Source organism: Heptranchias perlo, chromosome 4 (genome assembly GCF_035084215.1).
Source record: "Heptranchias perlo isolate sHepPer1 chromosome 4, sHepPer1.hap1, whole genome shotgun sequence".
Lineage (NCBI taxonomy): Eukaryota > Metazoa > Chordata > Chondrichthyes > Hexanchiformes > Hexanchidae > Heptranchias > Heptranchias perlo.
In genome coordinates this window covers 45,193,136-45,215,815 of record NC_090328.1, presented here as the reverse complement: position 1 = coordinate 45,215,815, position 22,680 = coordinate 45,193,136, and the positions used below count along the sequence as shown (strand labels likewise).

The 22,680-nt window shown below is 45.7% G+C and overlaps 2 protein-coding genes across 7 annotated transcripts in view; one reads left to right on the top strand and one right to left on the bottom strand.

Annotated features, from left to right (window-relative positions):
- The window catches only part of slf1 (SMC5-SMC6 complex localization factor 1), a 63,999-nt gene extending 48,018 nt beyond the window's left edge, over window positions 1–15,981 (bottom strand). The window contains exons 1-4 of one of the 2 annotated variants that reach the window (XM_067982175.1): window positions 15,731–15,981; window positions 7,596–7,709; window positions 1,578–1,656; window positions 499–739 (exon numbers count right to left, since the gene is read on the bottom strand). In XM_067982175.1, the coding sequence (XP_067838276.1) occupies window positions 499–739; window positions 1,578–1,656; window positions 7,596–7,709 (434 nt within the window). In that variant the 5' untranslated portion in view covers window positions 15,731–15,981. The remainder of the gene's footprint in view (window positions 1–498; window positions 740–1,577; window positions 1,657–7,595; window positions 7,710–15,730) is intronic. The other variant, XM_067982176.1, reaches the window with a different exon arrangement.
- Window positions 15,982–16,250: 269 nt separating this feature from the next.
- Window positions 16,251–22,680, top strand: part of kiaa0825 (KIAA0825 ortholog) — a 415,583-nt gene continuing 409,153 nt past the window's right edge. For 4 of the 5 annotated variants that reach the window (XM_067982847.1, XM_067982846.1, XM_067982842.1 and 1 more), the window contains exon 1: window positions 16,251–16,330. The gene's annotated coding sequence lies outside the window, so the exon portion shown is untranslated. The other variant, XM_067982843.1, reaches the window with a different exon arrangement.

Sequence of the window (22,680 nt, the reverse complement as noted above, 5' to 3'; positions counted from 1 at the left end):
TTTATCAATGATATTTGCACCAAATAGCAAAATTCACAGCCAAAAAGATAAGGAACCTACGGATGAACAAATGGCATCTAAAGAACAAAGACAGCCATTTCCTGATGGTTCCTTCGGACCTTGATAACCAGGCCTCTTCAAGGGGTAAAACAAAAAAACCACAAAAACATTTGCCAGAATATCAAGTTTTTTTGTGAAAATTTCAAGAGATATACACTTTTTTTTTGCAATTTTAAATAAATTTGAGAAACAAGTTGTACTTGTATTTTTCCACATATTTTCAGTGTTTGTTTGCTCATCTCTGGCTGAACTATCACTTTTTCAATAGATTTTGCTATGTGTAGTTTACATGACAGCATATCTCAATTCATAACGACAAATCAGCAAACCCGTGGAATATAAAAAAGTGATCAGTCACCCCAGAATAATTTAAACAAATATTACAGGACATGGAAACATTAAGTATAATCTACTAGTAATGACCCTTCTGAACAGTACCTTTTGAAAATAGCTCTTCTTGTATCATTACTGATCAGAAGCACTACTTTCCAGTTGTGAAACACTCCTGGTGTACCAGAACGGGCCAGCTCCTCTCGCCATATCTTTGGTACAGAATCCATTGGAATAGGATACTGTGAATTACGTTGGATTTTGTATCCCCACTCGTACTGGATTTCATTGAGCCACCTGCCATTTTTAGCACTGTCAATGATGTAATCTTTAGTTAAGACCCACTTTCCTAAAATGAAAGGGGAAGAGAAAGAGAAAATAAACAAACAAAAGTCTGGGTAGGGATAATGGATTTATGTCAGCTCCTTATATCTATTACGGCATCATTAAAAAGATAACTAAAAGGAAAGTAGTAAAGTTTAGTGATTTATAGGTCGTTTCTCAAGATACAGTTCACAAAAGTACTGTCCTCCCCAACCCTCCCCTCAATTCAAGAGACATTCTCCCCCAGCTATGGTTCAGAGGCACTCATCACTTCTAACCTCCCCAGCTCACAGATGTACTCCCCTTTCTAATCCCTCCAGTTCACTATTGTACATTCTCCCTCTAGCCCCTCCCCTAATGGTTCAGAGGAACTATGCCCCTCTAACTATCTCGGGTCAGAGACATTATCCCTCCCTGATGATCTTATCAGTACTGGTACTGGCTGCAATATATACCAGACACTGCTGCTTTGCTCCAAAAATGGACACTGTGCTGAGGGCAGTAATTCCTGATCTATTTCAAGACCACAAATTTTCACTTACAGGACACGGAGTTGATTCTCAGGGTGAAGTAGCAACGTCAGGTAAGAGGTGCATCCATGAAAAGCAAAGACAAGAGCAGCAGAAGGCACAGCAGCAGTAATCTTCCTACCAGATCCCTTGTGGCAGCAAATCAGCTGTTGCAGCACAAGCTCATGCTGTAATAACTAATTTGCTATCCCAGGGGATAAAATAAATGTGCATGTTTATTTACAGTGCATAAGGCTGGCTATATTCTAGTTGCAATAAGAAATTATTTTTTCACCCAACACAAACAAGCTTATTTTGATTCAAGCAAGGTCAATATGGAATGTGTCTACTCACCTGCAGCACAAGCTGCTAAAAATTTCTCACTTTGGCTTGGTTTATTTGCTATCATATGAGTGCACTGTTGCTTATATTCCTAGTTTTAAAGGAAAACAAAATACTTTTAGTTAAAAAGCCATTCTGCAGACCTCATAATTCAGGACTTTTTTCTATTAAAAAGTGTTCCAAACGATAACTTTAGGTACAAAATTAATTATTTTTTTTGAGGTCGTATACCCTTATTAGAACACAAGAAATCCGATCGATTTTAAAAAAGGACTTCTAGCCCATTCTAGCTAGTTCCTCAAGGACCTTAACGCTCCTATCTTAGCATCCAACTGCTAAACATTGGCATGAAAGTGGCATCTGCAATTTTTTTTCCCTTTTTATTTATCCTAAATTTCTGTGTGCTAATTCAATTCCATTCATGGTGTATGTATGACAATTCTTTTGACCACATGCAATTATTTATAACAGTGCTAAATTTCATTTATCATGTTCTGCTGAGTACCCCACAGAAGCATTATAGCCAAGACCACGAGGCAGACCACGTACCTTCATTCCGCAGCACGGACGCTTGACGACACAGTGAAACATTTTGGCACTTGAACTTTTCCCCACTAAAACGATCACTTCCCAACATGTACTTATTTGTAGAGATAACAGACCACTGTTGAACACACACAGTTGTCAGCGAGAAATCTGACCCCTACAATACATGCAATTTAAATCAAGACTTTTATCTTTGTGACCAAACCAGTCTTACATTCATTACTAAACTGTATTGAAAGTCAAAGTTATAACCAGAGAGCAGCTATTGCAAGGTTGAGTAGAATGGGCCTATACTCTCTGGAGTTTAGAAGAATGAGAGGTGATCGAATTGAAACATAAGATTATGAGGGGGTTTGACAGGGTAGATGCTGAGAGGTTGTTTCCCATGGCTGGAGAGCCTAGAACTAGGGGGCAAAGTAGCAGGATAAGGGGTCAGCCATTTAAGACTGAGATGAGGAGGAATTTCTTCACGCAGAGGGTTATAAATCTTTGGAATTCTCTACCCCAGAGGGCTGTGGATGCTGAGTCATTGAATATATTCAAGGCTAAGATAGATATCCCCACCATCACAGAAGCCAGTCTTCAGCCAATTCGATTCGCTCCACGCGATATCAAGAAACGGCTGAGTGCACTGGATACAGCAAAGGCTATCGGCCCCGACAACATCCCGGCTATAGTGCTGAAGGCTTGTGCGCCAGAACTAGCTGCGCCCCTAGCTAAGATGTTCCAGTACAGCTACAACACTGGCATCTACCCGACAGTGTGGAAAATTGCCCAGGTATGTCCTGTCCACAAAAAGCAGGACAAATCTAATCCGCCCAATTACCACCCCATCAGTCTACTCTCAATCATCAGCAAAGTAATGGAAGGTGTCGTCGACAGTGCTATCAAGCGGCACTTACTCACCAATGACCTGCTCACCGATGCTCAGTTTGGGTTCCGCCAGGACCACTCGGCTCCAGACCTCATTACAGCCTTGGTCCAAACATGGACAAAAGAGCTGAATTCCAGAGGTGAGGTGAGAGTTCCTGCCCTTGACATCAAGGCAGCATTTGACCGAGTGTGGCACCAAGCAGCCCTAGTAAAATTGAAGTCAATGGGAATCAGGGGGAAAACTCTCCAGTGGCTGGAGTCATACCTAGCACAAAGGAAGATGGTTGTGGTTGTTGAAGGCCAATCATCTCAGCCCCAGGACATTGCTGCAGGAATTCCTCAAGGCAGTGTCCTAGGCCCAACCATCTTCAGCTGCTTCATCAATGACCTCTCCATCATAAGGTCAGAAATGGGGATGTTCGCTGATGATTGCACAGTGTTCAGTTCCATTCACAACCCCTCAGATAATGAAGCAGTCCGAGCCCGCGTGCAGCAAGACCTGGACAACATCCAGGCTTGGGCTCATAAGTGGCAAGTAACATTCGCGTCAGACAAGTGCCAGGCAATGACCATCTCCAACAAGAGAGAGTCTAACCCCCTCCCCTTGACATTCAACGGCATTACCATCGCCAAATTCCCCACCATCAACATCCTGGGGGTCACCATTGACCACAAACTTAACTGGACCAGCCATATAGATACTGTGGCTACAAGAGCAGGTCAGAGGCTGGGTATTCTGCGGTGAGTGACTCATCTCGTGACTCCCCAAAGCCTTTCCACCATCTACAAGGCACATGTCAGGAGTGTGATGGAATACTCTCCACTTGCCTGGATGAGTGCAACTGCAACAACACTCGAGAAGCTCGACACCATCCAGGACAAAGCAGCCCGCTTGATTGGCATCCCATCCACCACCCTAAACATTCACTCCCTTCACCACCGCACACCGCGGCTGCAGTGTGTACCATCTACAAGATGCACCGCGGCTGCAGTGTGTACCATCTACAAGATGCACCGCGGCTGCAATGTGTACCATCTACAAGATGCACCGCGGCTGCAGTGTGTACCATCTACAAGATGCACCGCGGCTGCAGTGTGTACCATCTACAAGATGCACTGCAGCAATTCGCCAAGGCTTCTTCGACAGCACCTCCCAAATCCGCGACCTCTACCACCTAGAAGGACAAGAGCAGCAGGCACATGGGAACAACACCACCTGCACATTCCCCTCCAAGTCACACACCATCCCGATTTGGAAATATATCGCCGTTCCTTCATCGTCGCTGGGTCAAAATCCTGGAACTCTCTTCCTAACAGCACTGTGGGAAAACCTTCACCACACGGACTGCTGCGGTTCACCACCACCTTCTCAAGGGCAATTAGGGATGGGCAATAAATGCTGGCCTTGCCAGCGACGCCCACATCCCATGAACGAATAAAAAAAAATCTGTCATTTTACATTGATCAAAATGAGAATTCCATATAGATATTAGTGTCTAATGTTTGAGAAGGAAATCGAATCTCACTTTAGGCAAAAATAAGTCGGTAAACACATCCTTCGTGAAGTTTTTCCAATGTTAATTTTCAAAGGACCGAATGCAGACCGCAATAAACAGAAGCATTCTCAATATAAAATTATATTAAAAAGTGAATATGGGTGTGGGTTTGACTTGCATTAGACATCTGAATGTCCTTCTGAAGATGTGTCAGGTACATATTAATAAACTAAATATATGGCATTTTTAAATCCCAAAATAATACTTAATGGGAAGCTGAACGCAAAATATTCTGAAGACTCAACAGCTTGCAAGTTAATTGTTAGAAGGAGGGAGACCTAGAGTTGCTCAGATAACACACAAAACAACCTAAGAAGTTGCTATAAATAGTTATTTCACTTACATTCATAAGCTAATCAGAACCAGGTCACAATACAAGAGCTGTACACAACTACCACAAAAGCCCTTCAAATCATCTTACGGAAATGCTTAAATGGCTTCTCCTCAAATGATCACATGGTCACCTCTGGTGTGCCCCAAGGTTCAGTCATTGGTCCCCTCCTATTCCTCATCTACACGTTGCAGTCATCCACAAGCTTTCATTAGGTGTCTGATGAGATCCAGCTTTACCTCCACCACTATCCTTGATTCCACAAATGTCACTTGCAGTCTAACTACCTGTCCAACATCATATTTTGGATGAGCTGGAACTTTCTGCAGCTCAACACTAACAAGACGAAACCTAATCTGTTCAAATCCTTCAAACAACACTGCCATAGCTCTGATGCCATCACTCTTCCTGGTTTACTGCTTAAGCTCCACTAGAGTGTACATATCTTGGAGTCCTGCTGAAACTTGAGCCGAGTCTCAAACCCATCATCCAGCCCATCACCAATATTGCCCTACCTCTAACATTACCCATCTCCATCTTACCCCTCCACGCATTGCCACTCAAACACCCATTCATGAGCATCACCTCCAGATTTGAATTTTCTAACGGTTCCTCACTTGCTCCCTCTACCCTCCATTAACAACTTGCATTTATTTGACGCCTTAATGTAGTAAAACGCCAAGGTACTTCACAGGAGCATCATCAAACAAAATTTGACACCGAGTCACATGAGATATCAGGACAGGTGACCAAAAGCTTGATCAAAGAGGTAGGTTTTAAGGAGCATCTTAAAGAACGAGAGGGAGATAGAGATGTGGAGAGGTTTAAGGAGGGAATTCCAGAACGTAGGGCCTAGGCAGCTGAAGGCACAGCCGCCAATGGTGGAGCAATTAAAATCGGGGATGCACAAGAAGCCAGAATTGGAAGAGCGCAGCAATTTCAGAAGGATATAGGAAGGTAGAGACCATGGAGGGATTTGAAAAGTGAGAATTTTTTAAAATTCGGGACGTTGGTGGACCAGGAGCCAGTGAAGGTCAGGGAGCACAGGGGTGATGGGTGAACAGGATTTGGTGCGAGTTAGGATATGGGCAGCAGAGTTTTGGATAAGCTCAAGTTTACGGAGGGTGGACAATGGGAGGCCAACCAGGGGCGCATTGGAATAGTCAAGTCTAGAAGTAACAAAGGCATGGCTGACTGTTTCAGCAGCAGATGAGCTGAGGTAGGGGCGGAGACGGGCGATGTTGCGGAGGTAGGCGGTCTTGGTGACAGAGCAGATGTGGTCAGAAGCTCATCAGGATCAATTAGGATGCTACGGTTGCGAACAGTCTGGTTGAGCCTCAGACAGCGGCCAGGGAGAGCGATGGAGCCGGTGGCTGGGGAACAAAGTTTGTGATGGGGACCGAAGACAATGGCTTCGGTCGTCCCAATATTTAGTCGGAGGAAATTTTTGCTCATCCAACACTGGATGTCAGACAAGCAGTGTGACAAATCAGACAGTGGAGAGGTCAAGAGAGGTGGTGGTGAGGTAGAGCTGGGTGTCGTCAGTGTACACGTGGAACCTGACTTCATGTTTTCTGATGGTGTTGTCGAAGGGCAGCATGTAAATAAGAAATCGGAGGGGGCCAAGGATCACTTCCTTGGGGGACTCGAGGTAATGGTGCGGGAGTGGGCAGAGAAGCCATTGCAGTTGATGCTCTGGCTATGAATGGATAGATAAGAAAGGAACCAGGCGAGGGCAGTCCCACCCAGCTGGACGACGGAGGAGAGGTATTGGAGGAGGGTGGCGTGGTCACTTGTGTCAAAGGCTGCAGACAGTCGAGAAGGATGAGTGGGATAGTTTACCATGGTCACAGTCACATAGGATGTCACGTGACTGATAAGGGCCTTTTCAGTGCTGCGGAAACCTGATTGTGTTGCGGGCAAGATGGGCACAGATGAACTGCAATTTACCCAAAACTCCAGTGTCTACATCCTATACTGCACAAAGTCCCACTCACCCCTGCTCCTTCAACACCATCTGTAGCAGAGCCTTCAATCGTTTGTCCTCCACTATCTACAACAATTCCTGAATCACTTCCTAAAAACATACCTCTTCAACTGTGCCTTTAGCCGCCTCTCCTAATTTCTCTAGGTGTCACCTTTGGGCCATGACAGGACTTCAGCACATAATCTAGGCTAACACTTCAGTGCAACACTTAGGAAATGCTGCGTTCATAGAGGTGCCATCTTTCCGATGAGACACTGAACTGAGGCCTCTGTCTGCCAGTTTAGCCAACGTAAAAGGTTCTATGGCACTATCCGAAGAAGTGTAGGATGCTTTCCTGTTGTTCCTCAATCAACCAACATTGGAAACAGGTAAATTAGTTCTTTATTTCATTTGCTGTTCATGGAACTTTGCCATGCACAAATTGGCTGCGACATCTGACATTTAGAAAAGCAACTCACTGGATGAAGAATTGAAACGCCCTGAGAGCAAACGGTGCTATATAATCGTAATTTACTTTTTCTTGTGCATTGGTTAAACATGAATGGTATGTATAGAGCTATGTTAGTTAGCCAATTGAAACTAAGAGGACAAGAGAAAGAAAACTAAAAGTACTGTACTCCAGTTACCAATGGACGTCTGAAAAAAGAAAATAAATTTCTTTTTTTAAATGTTGTTTAATTAGACCAGCTAAAAGATACAGTTTCCATTACCATTTAATCTAATCACTTAGGACTTACCAGTTCACAAAAATAAATGCAGTCTAGCTGAATAAGTAATTTAACAAGGGTCCCTTTTTCAGGATGTTTGAATCCCGTCAACTGTATTGTAGGTTTCTGTACTAGTCCAGCCATCTGTGTAAGAAAATTATAGTTAGCAGTGCATAAGATCACATTTATTCTTCTTGTGAACTCCTAGCATCACAGCGCAATTTTTTTTGTTGGGGAAGGATATATTAAAAAAAACAAACACATACAACTCGTCTACCTCTTGTGGCATTGCACAGGAATCAGAACCAAGTGTAATCTCCAGGTAAAGTGGGGTTAGAGGGCAATTGTACCAAGGTGTGGAGATTTAAAATTTTTAATAAGCTTCACAGATAGATTTTTACTATTAAAAATTGCTTATTCCATATTTTAAAAATCATACATTCTGTTCATATTTTTGCTTAATACTTTACAGTCAGTTGGAGTATGAGTTTCGTTGCTGTACAGGCAGAGGCAATAAAGTGCCACCACTGGTGGAAGGATACATTTATAGCGTGACAAGTTTATGTAGGTAGTTTTCACTATAAATTCTTGTGTCCACATTTAGAATGGAAAAAAAGTTGACAAAAATGGTGTGATTAAAGCATGGCAACAGGAGCAAGGTTTTGCAGACATGAAATGTATACAGACAGAAGATTTTTAATAAAGAAGAAGGAACTTGCAATTATCTAGTGTCTTTCACATCCTCGGGATGCCCCATAGTGCTTTACAGCTAATTAATTACTTTTGAAGTGTAGGCACAATTGTTTTGTAGGCAAACACAGCAGCCAATTTTCACACAGCAAGGCCTCACATACAGCAACGAGATGATTGATCAGTTAATCTGTTTGAGAGAACTCCCATGATTAGTGTTGTGGGAAGCTTTATATCCATCTGAAAGGGCAGATGGTTTAAGCGTCTATCCAGAAAGATGTCACCTCCAATTGTGCACTACTCCCTCACTACAGCACTGAGATGTCAACCTAGATTATGTGCTCAAATCCTGGAGTGGGGCTTGAACCTATGACCTTCTGGCTCAGGTGAAGTGCTACCATTGAGCCAAGACTGAAACTTAATAAGATACAGATATATATTGTATTAAAAATCTAGCATTGAGCACACACTCCATGTCCACAAACATGACTTGCCATTGTCAGGATTTTTGGTTATGTTTTTCTGTCAACATTTACCATTGCAAATTGCTATCAGCCAAGTCCAAAACACGGGGGAGGGCAGGGGAAAGATACTTTACCTGCAATGATGTTGAGGCAAATAGCATGGATACATTTGGGGAAAGCTAGATAAGCACACGAGGGAGAAAGGAATAGAAGAGTATGCTGATAAAGTTAGATGAAGTAGGGAGAGGAGGCGTGTGTGAAGCATAATCGCCAGCATAGACCAGTTAGGCCGAATGGCCTGTTTTTGTGCTGTAGTTTTGGTGTAACTCAATGTAACTGGGTACGGTAGCATAGTGGCTATGTTACTGGACTAGTAATCCAAAGGCCTGGACTAATAATCCGGAATCATGAGTTCAAATCCCACCACGGCAACTGGGGAATTTAAATTCAATTAAATAAAATCTGGAATAAAAAAATAGTATCAGTAATAGTGACCATGAAACTACCAGATTGTCGTAAAAACCCATCTGGTTCACTAATGTCCTTTAGGGAAGGAAACTTGTCATCCTTACCCGGTCTAGCCTGTATGTGACTCCAGGCCCACAGCAATGTGGTTGATTCTGAAATGACCTAAGCAAGCCACTAAATTCTACAATCCCGCTACAGAAAGTCACAATAAGAATAAAACCGGACGGACCACCCGGCATCGGATCACGAGGCACCGGACACGACCAAGCCCAGTCGACCCTGCAAAGCCCACCTCACTAACATCTGGGGACTTGTGCCAAAATTGGGAGAGCTATCCCACAGACTAGTCAAGCAACAGCCTGACATAGCCATACTCACAGAATCATACCTTTCAGCCAACGTCCTAGACTCTTCCATCACCATCCCTGGGTATGTCCTGTCCCACAGGACGGACCCACCAGAGGTGACGGTACAGTGATATACAGTCAGGAGGGAGTGGCCCTGGGAGTCCTCAACATCAACTCCGGACCCCATGAAATCTCATGTCATCAGGCAAAACATGGGCAAGGAAACCTCCTGCTGATTACCACCTACCGTCCTCCCTCAGCTGGTGAATCTGTCCTCCTCCATGTCGAGTGCCACTTGGAGGAAGCACTGAGGGTAGCAAGGGCACAGAATGTACTCTGGATGGGGGACTTCAATGTCCACCACCAAGAGTGGCTCGGTAGCACCACTACTGACCGAGCCCTGAAGGACATAGCTGCCAGATTGGGCCTGCGGCAGGTCGTGAGCGAACCAACACGAGGGAAAAACCTACTTGACCTCGTCCTCACCAATCTACCTGTCGCAGATGCATCTGTCTATGACAGTATTGGTAGAAGCGACCACCGCACAGTCCTCATGGAGAAGAAGTCCAGTCTTCACACTGAGGACACCATCCCATGTGTTGAGTGGCACTATCACTGTGCTGAATGGGATAGATTCAGAACAGATCTAGCAGCTCAAAACTGGGCATCCATGAGGCGCTGTGGGCCAGCAGCAGAATTGTATTCCAGCACAATCTGTAACCTCATGGCCCGGCATATTCCTCACTCTACCATTACCAACAAGCCAGGGGATCAATCCTGGTTCGAGGAGTGTAGAAGAGCAGCACCAGGCGTACACTAAAAATTAGGTGCCAATCTGGTGAAGCTATAACTCAGGACGACATGCATGCTAAACAGCGGAAGCAACATGCTACAGACAGAGCTAAGCGATTTCACAACCACTGGATCAGATCAAAGTTCTGCAGTCCTGCCACATCCAGTCGTGAATGGTGGTGGACAATTAAATAACTAACGGGAGGAGGAGGCTCTGCAAACATCCCCATCCTCAATGATGGCGGAGTCCAGCACATGAGTGCAAAAGACAAGGCTGAAGCATTTGCACCCATCTTCAGCCAGAAGTGCCGAGTAGATGATCCATCTCGGCCTCCTCCCGATATCCCCACCATCACAGAAGTCATTCTTCAGCCAATTCGATTCACTCCACGTGATATCAAGAAACAGCCGAGTGTACTGGATACAGCAAAGGCTATGGGCCCCGACAACATCCTGGCTGTAGTGCTGAAGATTTGTGCTCCAGAACTAACCGCGCCTCAGGCCAAACTGTTCCAGTACAGCTACAACATTGGCATCTACCCGACAATGTGGAAAATTGCCCAGGTATGTCCTGTCCACAAAAAGCAGGACAAATCCAATCAGGCCAATTACCACTCCACCAGTCTGCTCTCAATCATCAACAAAGTGATGGAAGGGGTCGTCGACAGTGCTATCAAGCGGCACTTACTCACCAATAACCTGCTCACCGATGCTCAGTTTGGGTTCCGCCAGGACCACTCGGCTCCAGACCTCATTACAGCCTTGGTCCAAACATGGACAGAAGAGCTGAATTCCAGAGGTGAGGTGAGAATGACTGCCCTTGACATCAAGGTAGCATTTGACAGAGTGTGGCACCAAGAAGCCCAACTAAAATTGATGTCCTACTAAAATTGAAGTCAATGGGAAATCTCTCCAGTGGCTGGAGTCATACCAAGCACAAAGGAAGATGGTAGTGGTTGTTGGAGGCCAATCATCTCAGCCCCAGGACATTGCTGCAGGAGTTCCTCAGGGCAGTGTCCTCGGCCCAACCATCTTCAGTTGCTTCATCAATGACCTTCCCTCCATCATAAGGTCAGAAATGGGGATATTCGCTGATGATTGCACAGCATTCAGTTCCATTCGCAACCCCTCAGATAACGAAGCAGTCCGTACCCACATGCAGCAAGACCTGGACAACATCCAGGCTTGGGCTCATAAGTGGCAAGTAACATTCATGCCAGGCAATGACCATCTCCAAGAGAGTCTAACCACCTCCCCATGACATTCAATGGCATTACCATCGCCGAATCCCCCACCATCAATATCCTGGGGGTCACCATTGACCACAAACTTAACTGGACCAGCCACATAAATACTGTGGCTCCAAGAGCAGGTCAGAGGTTGGGTATTCTGTGGCGAGTGACTCACCTCCTGACTCCCCAAAGCCTTTCCACCATTTACAAGGCACAAGTCAGGATGGAATACTCTCCGCTTGCCTGGATGAGTGCAACTGCAAGAAGCTCGACACCATCCAGGACAAAGCAGCCCACTTGATTGGCACCCCATCCACCACCCTAAACGTTCACTCCCTTCACCATGACGCACCGTGGCTGCAGTGTGTACCATCCACAGGATGCACTGCAGCAACTCGCCAAGGCTTCTTCGACAGCACCTCCCAAACCCGCGACCTCTACCACCTAGAAGGACAAGGGCAGCAGGCACATGGGAACAACGCCACCTGCACATTCCCCTCAAAGTCACACACCATCTCGACTTGGAAATATAATCGCCGTTCCTTCATCGTCGCTGGGTCAAAATTCTGGAACTCCCTACCTAACAGCACTGTGGGAGAACCTTCACCACACAGACTGCAGCAGTTCAAGAAGGCGGCTCACCACCATCATCTCAAGGGCAATTAGGGATGGGTAATAAATACAGGCCTTGTCAGCGACGCCTACATCCCATGAATGAATAATAAACAAAATTAATTACTGTGAAGCACCACATCATATTTTGGCACAGCAAAGCAAGATATTAATTGAACAAATCAATAATAGAATTATCATACTCTGAACAAATACAGATTTTTGCCAAAAGCTTAAGACCTGAGTAAAATAAAACTTGCAGTTTAAATTTAATTTCAAAAAGCTTTAAGAAGTTTATTTATTGTATGGCATCTCTATAAAAGACATGCATTTGACACATTATTGACCCTACACAAGCTGGAGTGTTGGCTGTAATCTGATCCTATGGGAATTTGATTTTTAAATAGTCATTCTCAGTTGTTACATGTGATGTTGTTCTTGTAGCAACTAGGAATGACGATTAAAAATCATGTCCACTAAAGGAGTGAAATCAAATGCATATTAATAAATACAATGCTATAGATCACTCTCTTAAAACAAGCAGTTTTCCAGTAATTATGTAAACATCATTTTACAAAATAAAAACAGAAAATTCTTCATTTTTCAGTTTTCTGATGCAGTCAAAATGTCATTACCTCTTTTCTCTTCACAGGTAGACTGACTGACCTGCTGTGTATTTCCAGCATTTTTTGTTTTTAATTTCAAATATTTTCATTTTCCCTTTTTAATTTAGAAAGGAGCTTGGCCAGGAACAACAGAAGCAACAACTTATATTCAAACAGCATCTTTAAAGTAGCAAAACATCCCAAGGTGCTTCATCGAAGCGTAATCAGATAAAAATTGACAGCCAGCCAAAGAAGGAGACATTAGGGCAGAAACTGCTTGGAAAGAACGGTGAGCTCAACAGCACTCCCCGTTGTCAGTGGCGAAATGGAGTAGCAAGTTCCGGCGTTCGCACATGCACAGTAAAACGTGGGAATCTGGAACTGGCTCCTACTGGTTCGCCGACGATATGACAGCTGTGAATACAAAGTATAGTGCTGGCTGCAATCAGTGAAATCATTAAAAAAGTGCCAACTTGCTCATCTGGAAAGTAACTAATTACACCACAAAACAGGTAGGCTTAAAAATACCAGGTCTAAACTAAGTTTCAATAGCGCAGTAAGTCTTAATAACTGCCAAACAACTAAAAATTAACTCTTGAAAACGTGGAGTCGCATTACTCCTTATTTTAATAGCTTTTGGTCATTAAAAGAAATCTTCAAAAAATAATTTAATTTTTTTAAGAAAAAAAACTTTTCCCTTGTGTCTCTTATTTAATTCAATTATTTCTTACCCTCTCTTTTTCTCCCCCCAGTCTATTACTGCTTTTACAATGATTTTAATGTTGCACCTTTCACTTCCTGGTTTATACATTCGAAGCCTGCAGAAACAGTTTCTCAGCTTGTCAAAAATGCTGCAATCTGATTGGTCAAGGGGAGAGTGAGCCTATCACTTAGGAACATAGGAACAGGAGTAGGCCATTCTGCCCCTCGTGCCTGCTCCGCCATTTGATAAGATCATGGCTGATCTGTGATCTAGCCCCATATACCGGCCTTTGGCCCATATCCCTTAATATCTTTGGCTGCCAAAAAGCTATCTATCTCACATTTAAATTTAGTATTTGAGCTAGTATTAATTGCCGTTTGCGGAAGAGAGTTCCAAACTTCTATAACCTTTCCGTGTAGAAATGTTTTCTAATCTCACTCCTGAAAGGTCTGGCTCTAATTTTTAGACTGTGCCCCCCTACTCCTAGAATCCCCAACCAGCGGAAATAGTTTCTCTCTATCCACCCTATCCGTTCCCCTTAATATCTTATAAACTTCGATCAGATCACCCCTTAACCTTCGAAACTCTAGAGAATACAACCCCAATTTGTGTACTCTCTCCTCATATCTTAACCCTTGAAGTCCGGGTATCATTCCAGTAAATCTACGCTGAACTCCCTCCAAGGCCAATATGTCCTTCCAAAGGTGCGGTGCCCAGAACTGCTCACAGTACTCCAGGTGCGGTCTAACCAGGGTTTTGTATAGCTGCAGCATAACTTCTGCCCCCTTGTACTCTAGATATAAAGGCCAGCATTCCATTAGCCTTATTGATTATTTTCTGCACCTGTTCATGACACTTCAATGATGTATGTACCTGTACCCCTATGTCCCTTTGGACATCCAGTTTTTAAACTTTTTACCATTTAGAAAGTACCCTGTTCTATCCTTTTTTGATCCAAAGTGGATGACCTCACATTTGTCTACATTGAATTCCATTTGCCACAGTTTTGCCCATTCACCTAATCTATCAATATCTCTTTGTAATTTTATGTTTTCAACTAACGCTGGGCTAGTCGCCACTTCTTATTTGAGGAAGTGCCCGAAGTGGCGAGCACTGTTGGTTCGCAGCTCCGAGCAATTTTTGCCCCAATAGGACAGGTGACCAAAAGCTTTGTCAAAGAGGTAGGTTTTAAAGTGCTTCTTAAAAGGAGGGGAGGCAGAGATATCGGGATGGAATTCTAGACCTTGGGGCCGAGACAGCTAAAGGTACAGCTGCCAATGGTGGGGCAAAGGAAGTGGGGGATGCACAAGAGGCCAGGGTTGGAGGAACGCAGAGTAGGATTTAAGAGCTGGAGGAGGTTACAGAGTTAGGGAGGGGCAAAGCCATGGAGGGATTTGAACACAAGGATCAGAATTTTAAATTCAAGGCATTGGTGGACTGGGAGTCAATGTGTGCCAGCAAGCAGAGGGGTAATGGGTGAATGGGTCTTGGTACGAGTTAGGATACAGACAGCAGAGTTTATAGAGGGTAGAAGACAGTAGGCCAGCCAGGAGAGCATTGCAATATTGAGTCTGGAGGTAACAATAGCACTGATGAGGATTTCAGCAGCAGAAGGGCTGAGGCAGTGGTGGAGACAGTAGATATTACACAGATGGAAGTAGGCAGTCTTTGTGATAGAGAGGATATGGGGCTGTAAGCACAAATCCAGCTCAATTAGAAAGCAAAGGTTGCAAACAGTTTGGTTCAGCCCGACAGTGGCCAGGGGAGAGCGGTGGAATTGGTGGCAAGGGAACAAAGTTTGTGGCGGGGGCCGAAGACAACGACTTCGATCTTCTTGCTGCTTAACTGGAGCAAACTGCGGCTCGTGCAGGATTGGATGTCAGACGAGCAGGCTGACCACACAGAGGCGGTGGTGGGATGAGAGAGTCGGGTATCATCAACATACATGTGGATCCTGACACATCTTTGGAAGATGTCACTGAGAAATAGAAGGGGCCCCAAGGCTAGATCCTTAGATCCTGTGGGACTCCAGACGTAATGGTGCATGGGCAGAAAGAGAAGCCATTGCAGGAGATTCTCTGGCTACGATTCGATAGGTAAGAGTGGAATCAGGTGAGAGCAGTCCTACTCAGCTGGACAACGGAGGAGAGGCTTGTGCCTCCATGATCATGGGGGAACTTTACTGGCTACAAAAAAAGACAAACTATAAGCGAATTGTATGTAAAGGTCTAAAAGCCTCTGAACAACATTACCTTTGCCTTTACAATGAGCACACATATAGCGGGCAGGGACAAGCCATCCTCATGTTCGTACCGTCAGTTACCCGAATTCTTCTCACCCGAACAGTAAAGTAGCCACGGCTGCCACTGGCGACAACACCTGATTATTATTAATTACTCTGTAGGTCAACAACCGGAGTGGCGGCACAGAGAGCTCGCTCCAACTACCGTTAATGTCCGCACCTGACCCGGTCCTCGCGCGCAGATTTAAACCAGTCCCCTCGCGCTAAATTTCCAACAACTATTCTATCGCCTCGACTACTTTACACGGTGGTAACAAAAACACACACATACCATAATTGGAATAGAACGCGGGATCACTTTTTAACTACAATTAAATTTAAGGTGCCAATAGTAATTTGAGATCTTTGTATTTTCCATTAAGTTCGTTGTTTTTAAAATCGATCAATTTCACTCCCCCCCCCAAAAAAAAATAGTATAACCTGCTCACGCATTTCACGTGCAAGCCGGATGTTGGTAGTGACGCTTTCAGTGCGTCTCCGGGCGACGTGTTTATAAACAGGCTGTTAAGCCTGAGAGACAGGAACGGATATCAAGGCCAGGCTGTTGTATGTAAGTCTTACGGAGCCAAGAGATCGCTGTCACTGTGTTTTTTTCCCTTTCTGTGCTGGTTCATCCGAGTACGGTTAATGACCCGGACCCGCTCCGGCTGTTGGTGCCATGCACTATCCGATACACGAGGAGCGGCACTGTTGAACGTCGCGCGGATGCGGTGATTGTCTAGAAGTACGAACTCGGATCTACGAATAGATAAATAGCGAATATATCCTTTTGTTATTTGCAAACAAAGTGTGTGATTTGTTTTCAGCTGCAGAGGAGTGACGTTTTTTTTTTGATAACAGACCTTACCTGTAATGTAATATATACAATAACGTAGGAATGGAGGGATGTTACTGCAGGTGTTGGAGAGCTATCACTCGTTCCCTTCGCTTCATAGACAAAACAGTTACCAGTGTGACGGTTGTTTTCAGGATGATCTGATGTTTTATAAGCCGTACAAGGTATATGATTGATCATGGTAGAAGTAATCAAAACAAAGTATAGTACACAAGTCAAAGTAATTATTGGTTCATGGATGAATTTTGTCTGTCCAAAAGCAATTCAGGAACCTCAGCTCAGCTGCTGCTCAAACCCTTTGTTATCTCTAGATTCGACTATTCAAATGCTCCGCTGGCTGGCCTCCTACTTTCTACCCATGGTAAACTTGAGCTCATCCAAAACTCTGCTGCCCATGTCCTAACTTGCACCAAGTTCTGTTCACCCATCATCTGTGTGCCTTCTGACCTATGTTGGCTCCCATTCTGGCAATGCCATGTTTTTTAAAAATCTCACCTTTGTGTTCAGCTCCCAACAGGGCCTTGCTTCTCCCTATCTCTGTAACCTCCTCCAGCCCTCTGCGACCTCTGTGCTCTTCCAATTGTGGTCTCTTGCATATCCCCTATTTCCTTTGTTCCACCGTTGGTGGCCGTGCCTTCAGCTGTCTAGGTCCTACACTCTGGAATTCCCTCTCTAAACTCTCCTCCTTTAAGTTGCTCCATTAAAACCTACCTCTTTGACCAACAATAACTATCACTTGTATTTATATAGTGCCTTTTAAATTAGTAAAATGTCCCAAGGTGCTTCACAGGGGTGTTATCAAACAAAATTTGACAGTCATGTAAGGAGATATTGGGACAGGTGGTTAAAGAGGTAGGTTTTAAGGAGTGTCTTAAAGGAGGGAGGGAGATGTAGAGAGGTTTAGGGAGGGAATTCTAGAGCTTAGGGCCTAGAGAGGTGATTGCACGGCTGCCAGTGGTGGAGTGATGAAAATTGGGGCTGTGCAAGAGGCCAGAATTGGCGGAGCGCAGAGATCTTGGAGGGTTGTCGGGCTGGCGGAGGCTAGAGATAGGGAGGGGTGAGGCCATGGAGGGATTTGAAAACAAGGATGAGAATTTTAAAACCAAGGTGTTGCTGGATCAGGAACCAATGTAGGTCAGTGACCATAGGGGTGATGGGTAAATGTGACTTGGTACGAGTTAGGATATGGGCAGCTGAATATTGGATGAGCTCAAGTTTACGTCAGGTGCAAGGTGGGAGGCTGGCCAGGAAATCGTTGGAATAGTCGAGTCTAGAGGTTACAAAAGTATGGATGAGGGTTTCAGCAGCAGATGAGCTAACGCGGGGCGGAGATGGGCAATGTTACAGAAGTGGAAGGAGGCGGTCTTGGTGATGGAGTGGATAGGAAGTCGGAAGCTCCTCAGGGTCAAATAGGACGCCAAGGTTGCAAACGATCTGGCTTAGCCTCACAGTGGCCAGGGAGCGGGATTGTGTCAGTGGCTAGGGAATGGAGTTTGTGGTGGAGACTGAAGACAATGCCTTTGTTCTTAGGAAATTTCTGCTCATCCAATACTAGATGTCTGGCAAGCAGCATGAAAAATCAGAGGCAGTGGAGAGGTCGAGACAGGTGGTGGTGAGGTAGAGCTGGGTGTTGTCAGAGTGTACAAGTGGAACCAGATGTGTTTTCGGATGATGTCGCCGAGGGGCAGCATGTAGATTAGAATTAGGAGGTAACTGTGCGGGAAGAGAAGCCATTGCAAGCGATTCTCTGGCTGCACCTGGATAGATAGGAATGGATCCAGGCGAGGGTAGTCCCACCCAGCTAGATGACGGAGGAGAGGCATTTGAGGAGGATGGTGTGGTCAACCGTATCCAAGACTGCAGATAGATTGAGAAGGATGAGGAGGGATAGTTTACCACAGTCACAGGATGTTATTTGTGGCTTTGATAAGGGCTGTTTCAGTGCTGTGGCAAGGGAGGAAACCTAATTGGAGATGTTTGTACGTGGAGTTGTGTGGATTTGGGAGGCGACAATACGTGTACAGACTTTGGAGAGGAAAGGGAGGTTGGAGATGGAGCGGAAGTTTCCAAGGACAGAGGGTCCTAGGGTGTAGTTTTGAGGAGGCGGTTGATGATCGCAGATTTAAAGGGGAGGGGGGACAGTACCGGAGGAGAGGGAATTGTTAACATCAGCTAACATGGGGGCCAGGAAGGGATGTTGGGTGGTCAGCAGTTTGGTGGGAGCAGGAGGTAGGTCTCATGGATGAGATGAGCTCGGCGAGGGCATGAGGAGAGATGAGTAGGAGAAACTAGAGAAAGCTGTGAGTTCAGGACTAGGGCAGGAGGGAACCTTGGGGGAAGTTTGGCTTGGTGGGCTATGGGAAGGGAGGGAAGCGGTAGGAGCAGCTGAACAGATGGTCTTAATCCTAGTGACAAAGATGTCCATGAGCTACTTGCAGTTGTTGGTGGAGGGGAGAGAGGTTTAAGGAGACCGTTTGTTTGTAGTGAAGAGAAGCCAGGGTTATCTTTGCATTCCAGGATGATTCTAGAATGGTCAGCAGTTTTGGCAGAAGAGAGCAGGACCCGATAGTGCTTTATGTAGTCCAGCCAGGATAGCTAAACCAGTTGTCTGCCATAAATGTTCAAGTCTGTGTCCCTTGAACTTAAGGGAGTGGAATTGAAGGCCGTATCAGGGTGAGAGAGAGTAATGATTTTAATGGGGACAAGGGCCTCATAGGTGGAAGTGAGTGTGATTGAGCAGATTGGCCACCTTGTCTGATAACACTCCTGTGAAGCACTTTGGGACATTTTACTACTTCTAAAGATGCTATATAAATTCGAGGTGTTGTTGTTAAAAGTGATAATAAGTGGATGGGCTGAGTTATTTTTCCATATAAGTCACTAAGCCTTGAAAATCCACAGCTGTAGTCTTGAAAATATTGCTGCTTGTTATATATCCTCAATGTTTTTGTTTTACCAGTGTTTTCTTACTTATAAATCATTTGGTGAACATTGTTACACATAACATTCTTTCTGCTTACATTAGCATTATTATACATAATATAATGATGGAGGTACAGTAAACATCTGCACTCATTTATGAGGAATCATAGACTGGTTACAGCACAGAAGGAGGCCATTCGGCCCATGCTGGCTCTTTGTAACAGCAATCCAGTTAGTCCCATTCCTCAGCTCTTTCCCCATAGCCCTGTAATTTTTTTTTCTTTTTGAAAACCACAATTAAATCTGCTTCCACCACCCTTTCAGGCAGTGCATTCCAGAACATAACTACTCGCTGTGTTTTTTTTTAAAAAAAGCTTTTTCTCATGTTGCCTTTGGTTCTTTTGCCAATCACCTTAAATCTGTGTCCTCTGGTTCTTGACCCTTCTGCCAGTGGGAACAGTTTCTCTTTATTTAGTTTATCCAAACAATTCATGATTTTGAACATTTCTATCAAATCTCCTTTCAACCCTCTCTCTCTCCAAAGGAGAACAACACCAGCTTCTCCAGTCTATCCACATGACTGAAGTCCCTCGACCCTGGAACTATTCTAGTAAATCTTTTCTGCATCCTTCCTAAAGTGTGGTTTCCAGAATTGGACGCCATACTCCAGTTGTGGCCGAACCAATATTTTTATAAAGATTCAAGATAACTTCCTTGCTTTTTGTACTCTATGGGCCCGATAGGTAGGTAGGTGGGTGGGTGGGGGGGCGGTGGTAGTAGTCAACTGGGCGCCTGGGCGATCGCAGCCTAATTGAAGGTACTTGCGCATGCCTCCGGGTTTCATGTTCCAGACCCGCGTAGCGGGCGCACTGCACACCTGCATCTTAGGCTGTCAGCAGGAGGAGCCCTATTTAAAGGGGCAGTCCTCCAATGCTCCTCCTGCAGCAAAGAACCAATTTTGGAGTATGCAGCAGGCCAGAGTCAAGGCTGCTCCAAGGTTCTCTGCTTCCTCACTCCAGGTGCTGCTCAATGGGTGAGGAGGAGGGAAATTCTGCTCCCATCGGGTGGGAGGAGGTGGCCTCCCTCTGCCACCAAGAAGGCCTGGCTGGAGGTGGCCGAGGAGGTGTGCAGAACCTGGGTCCAGTGCAGGAAGCGCTTTAATGACCTAATCAGGTCAATCAAAGTGAGTATACTGACTCATTCTCCCACACTCTGTCTTCCACATCACCTCTACCACCACACAACTCCTTCTGCACTGCCACCACAACCCTCTCGCATCACTCCTCACATCATCCTCACCTTGCCTGCACTTACTCACTGACCCAGTTTCCATTGGAACACTACCATGCAACCCAATCCTCATACAATCTCATGGCTATGTCTCACACACACCCTCTTATGCATCCCCCTCACGCTCACCTCCACCCATACCAATGCATGCAGCGGGTCACCATGCAACCATCACTCAATCATGCCTCTGTTTTGCCTTGATAGGAGAAGAGATGCCAGAATGCCCGAGAGAGCGCAAGGATCGGAGGGGGCCCGCCACACCAGGTGGTCTTAACAGACGTGGAGCAGCAGGCATTGGAAGTAAGTCGGACGCTCGAGTGCCTATCTGTGGCGGACGCCGAGACTGGGAGTGCACAAGCGGCTGGTGACAGAAATCTAACACTCAGCACTCATGCTAGTGAATGATCTTAGCATCACTTAGCATCTGCAGCACCTCAACATCTGTTCACATGCTTAATATTGCTTTCTGTTCTCTTGCAGGGCCATCTGTGAGTGCCGTGACTGTGGAGGGCGATTCCTCAGAGGACCTGCTGGCCTCTGAGGGTGCATCGTCACATCTGAGCCAGCCATCCACCAGCGCAGATACACACACCTCGCTGGGGCCCTGTCCTCTTAGTTGGGCTTGCACCTGGTGAATGAGCACGAGCAGACCCTGGTGGCAGGGGCAGCCATGGAGAGTCCGCGTCGGTGGGAGCACTCTCTTCTCCAGGCTCTGTTCAGCTGGACCCAGATGCTGAACCCTGGGGGCCAGCCATGAAAATGAGTCATTGAGGGCCAGAAGCACATTGCCGAGGTACTGAAACAGCTGCCATGTGCACTCTCCACAATCGCGCAGAGGATGGAGGAGTCCAACTCCTGCATGAATGGAATGGTGACACAGGCACAGGAGGGTATCTCCGAGATGTGAAGGCATCTCATAGTGTCGTGGGAATGTCTGTGATGGAGGAAGGGCTAGCATCCATCGAGCTTCAAGCACGGCTCAACAATGAGTCCATTAAGGCCCTGACAATGGCCGTTCAGATTCAGGGTGAGCAACATTCCGCCGCCTTAAACAGGCTGACAGATATCTTACAACTGGCCTTCCAAGGCTTCACACTAGTCCTCAACTGTCATTCAGCAGGGTGGAAGGAATGATGTGGGCCTGGGCCAGGGGAGGGATGATGGCGAAAGGGGACATGGAAGTGGGGACGCCACTCAGTGCTCCCATGCCTTACCCGTTGCCCTGCCTCTCAACCAGCACCCACAATGCTGCCCCCTCTCCAGTGGCCGAGTCTGCCCCTGCACAGGTGCAGGTGAAGCAATCTTTGGAGGGGCCCTCACGGGCATCGAAACCCAGAGGGCTTCCGTGCAAAGCATCTTATCGGTCAGGACATGGACAAGAGCAACCTGCCACTACCTCTGCTGAAGCCACAGGGGTAGGGGTTCCTGTAAACATAAGGCGAAGGCTTTGTGAGCACAAAGGGGATGCACAAGGGTGTAAGACAATGTCATGTTTTTGATTTACTTCTTTGTTTTGGAAAAAAAACAAAAATTTGTTATCGCCACTACTGCCATGTCTTTGCAAATCATGTCTAGTTTGTGCAATAATGCCCTTTCCTGAGGATCACCATGAAGACTCCCTCCTGATTCCACCCATTGTGTCACTGCAGAGTGGGTGCAGGTTTATTTGCAGGACTCTTTTGTGCAGATGACTGAGACGCCAGCTATGTCCCCGCTGGCACCCTGGAATGATCTGGAGGAGAAGTTGTTGAGGGCAGTGGTGACTTTGACAGCGACAGGTAAGAAGATGGTGCTCAGGCTGGCCTGGAGCAGCTCTGCGTGAAGGAGGCTGCAGATGTCCACGACTACATGTC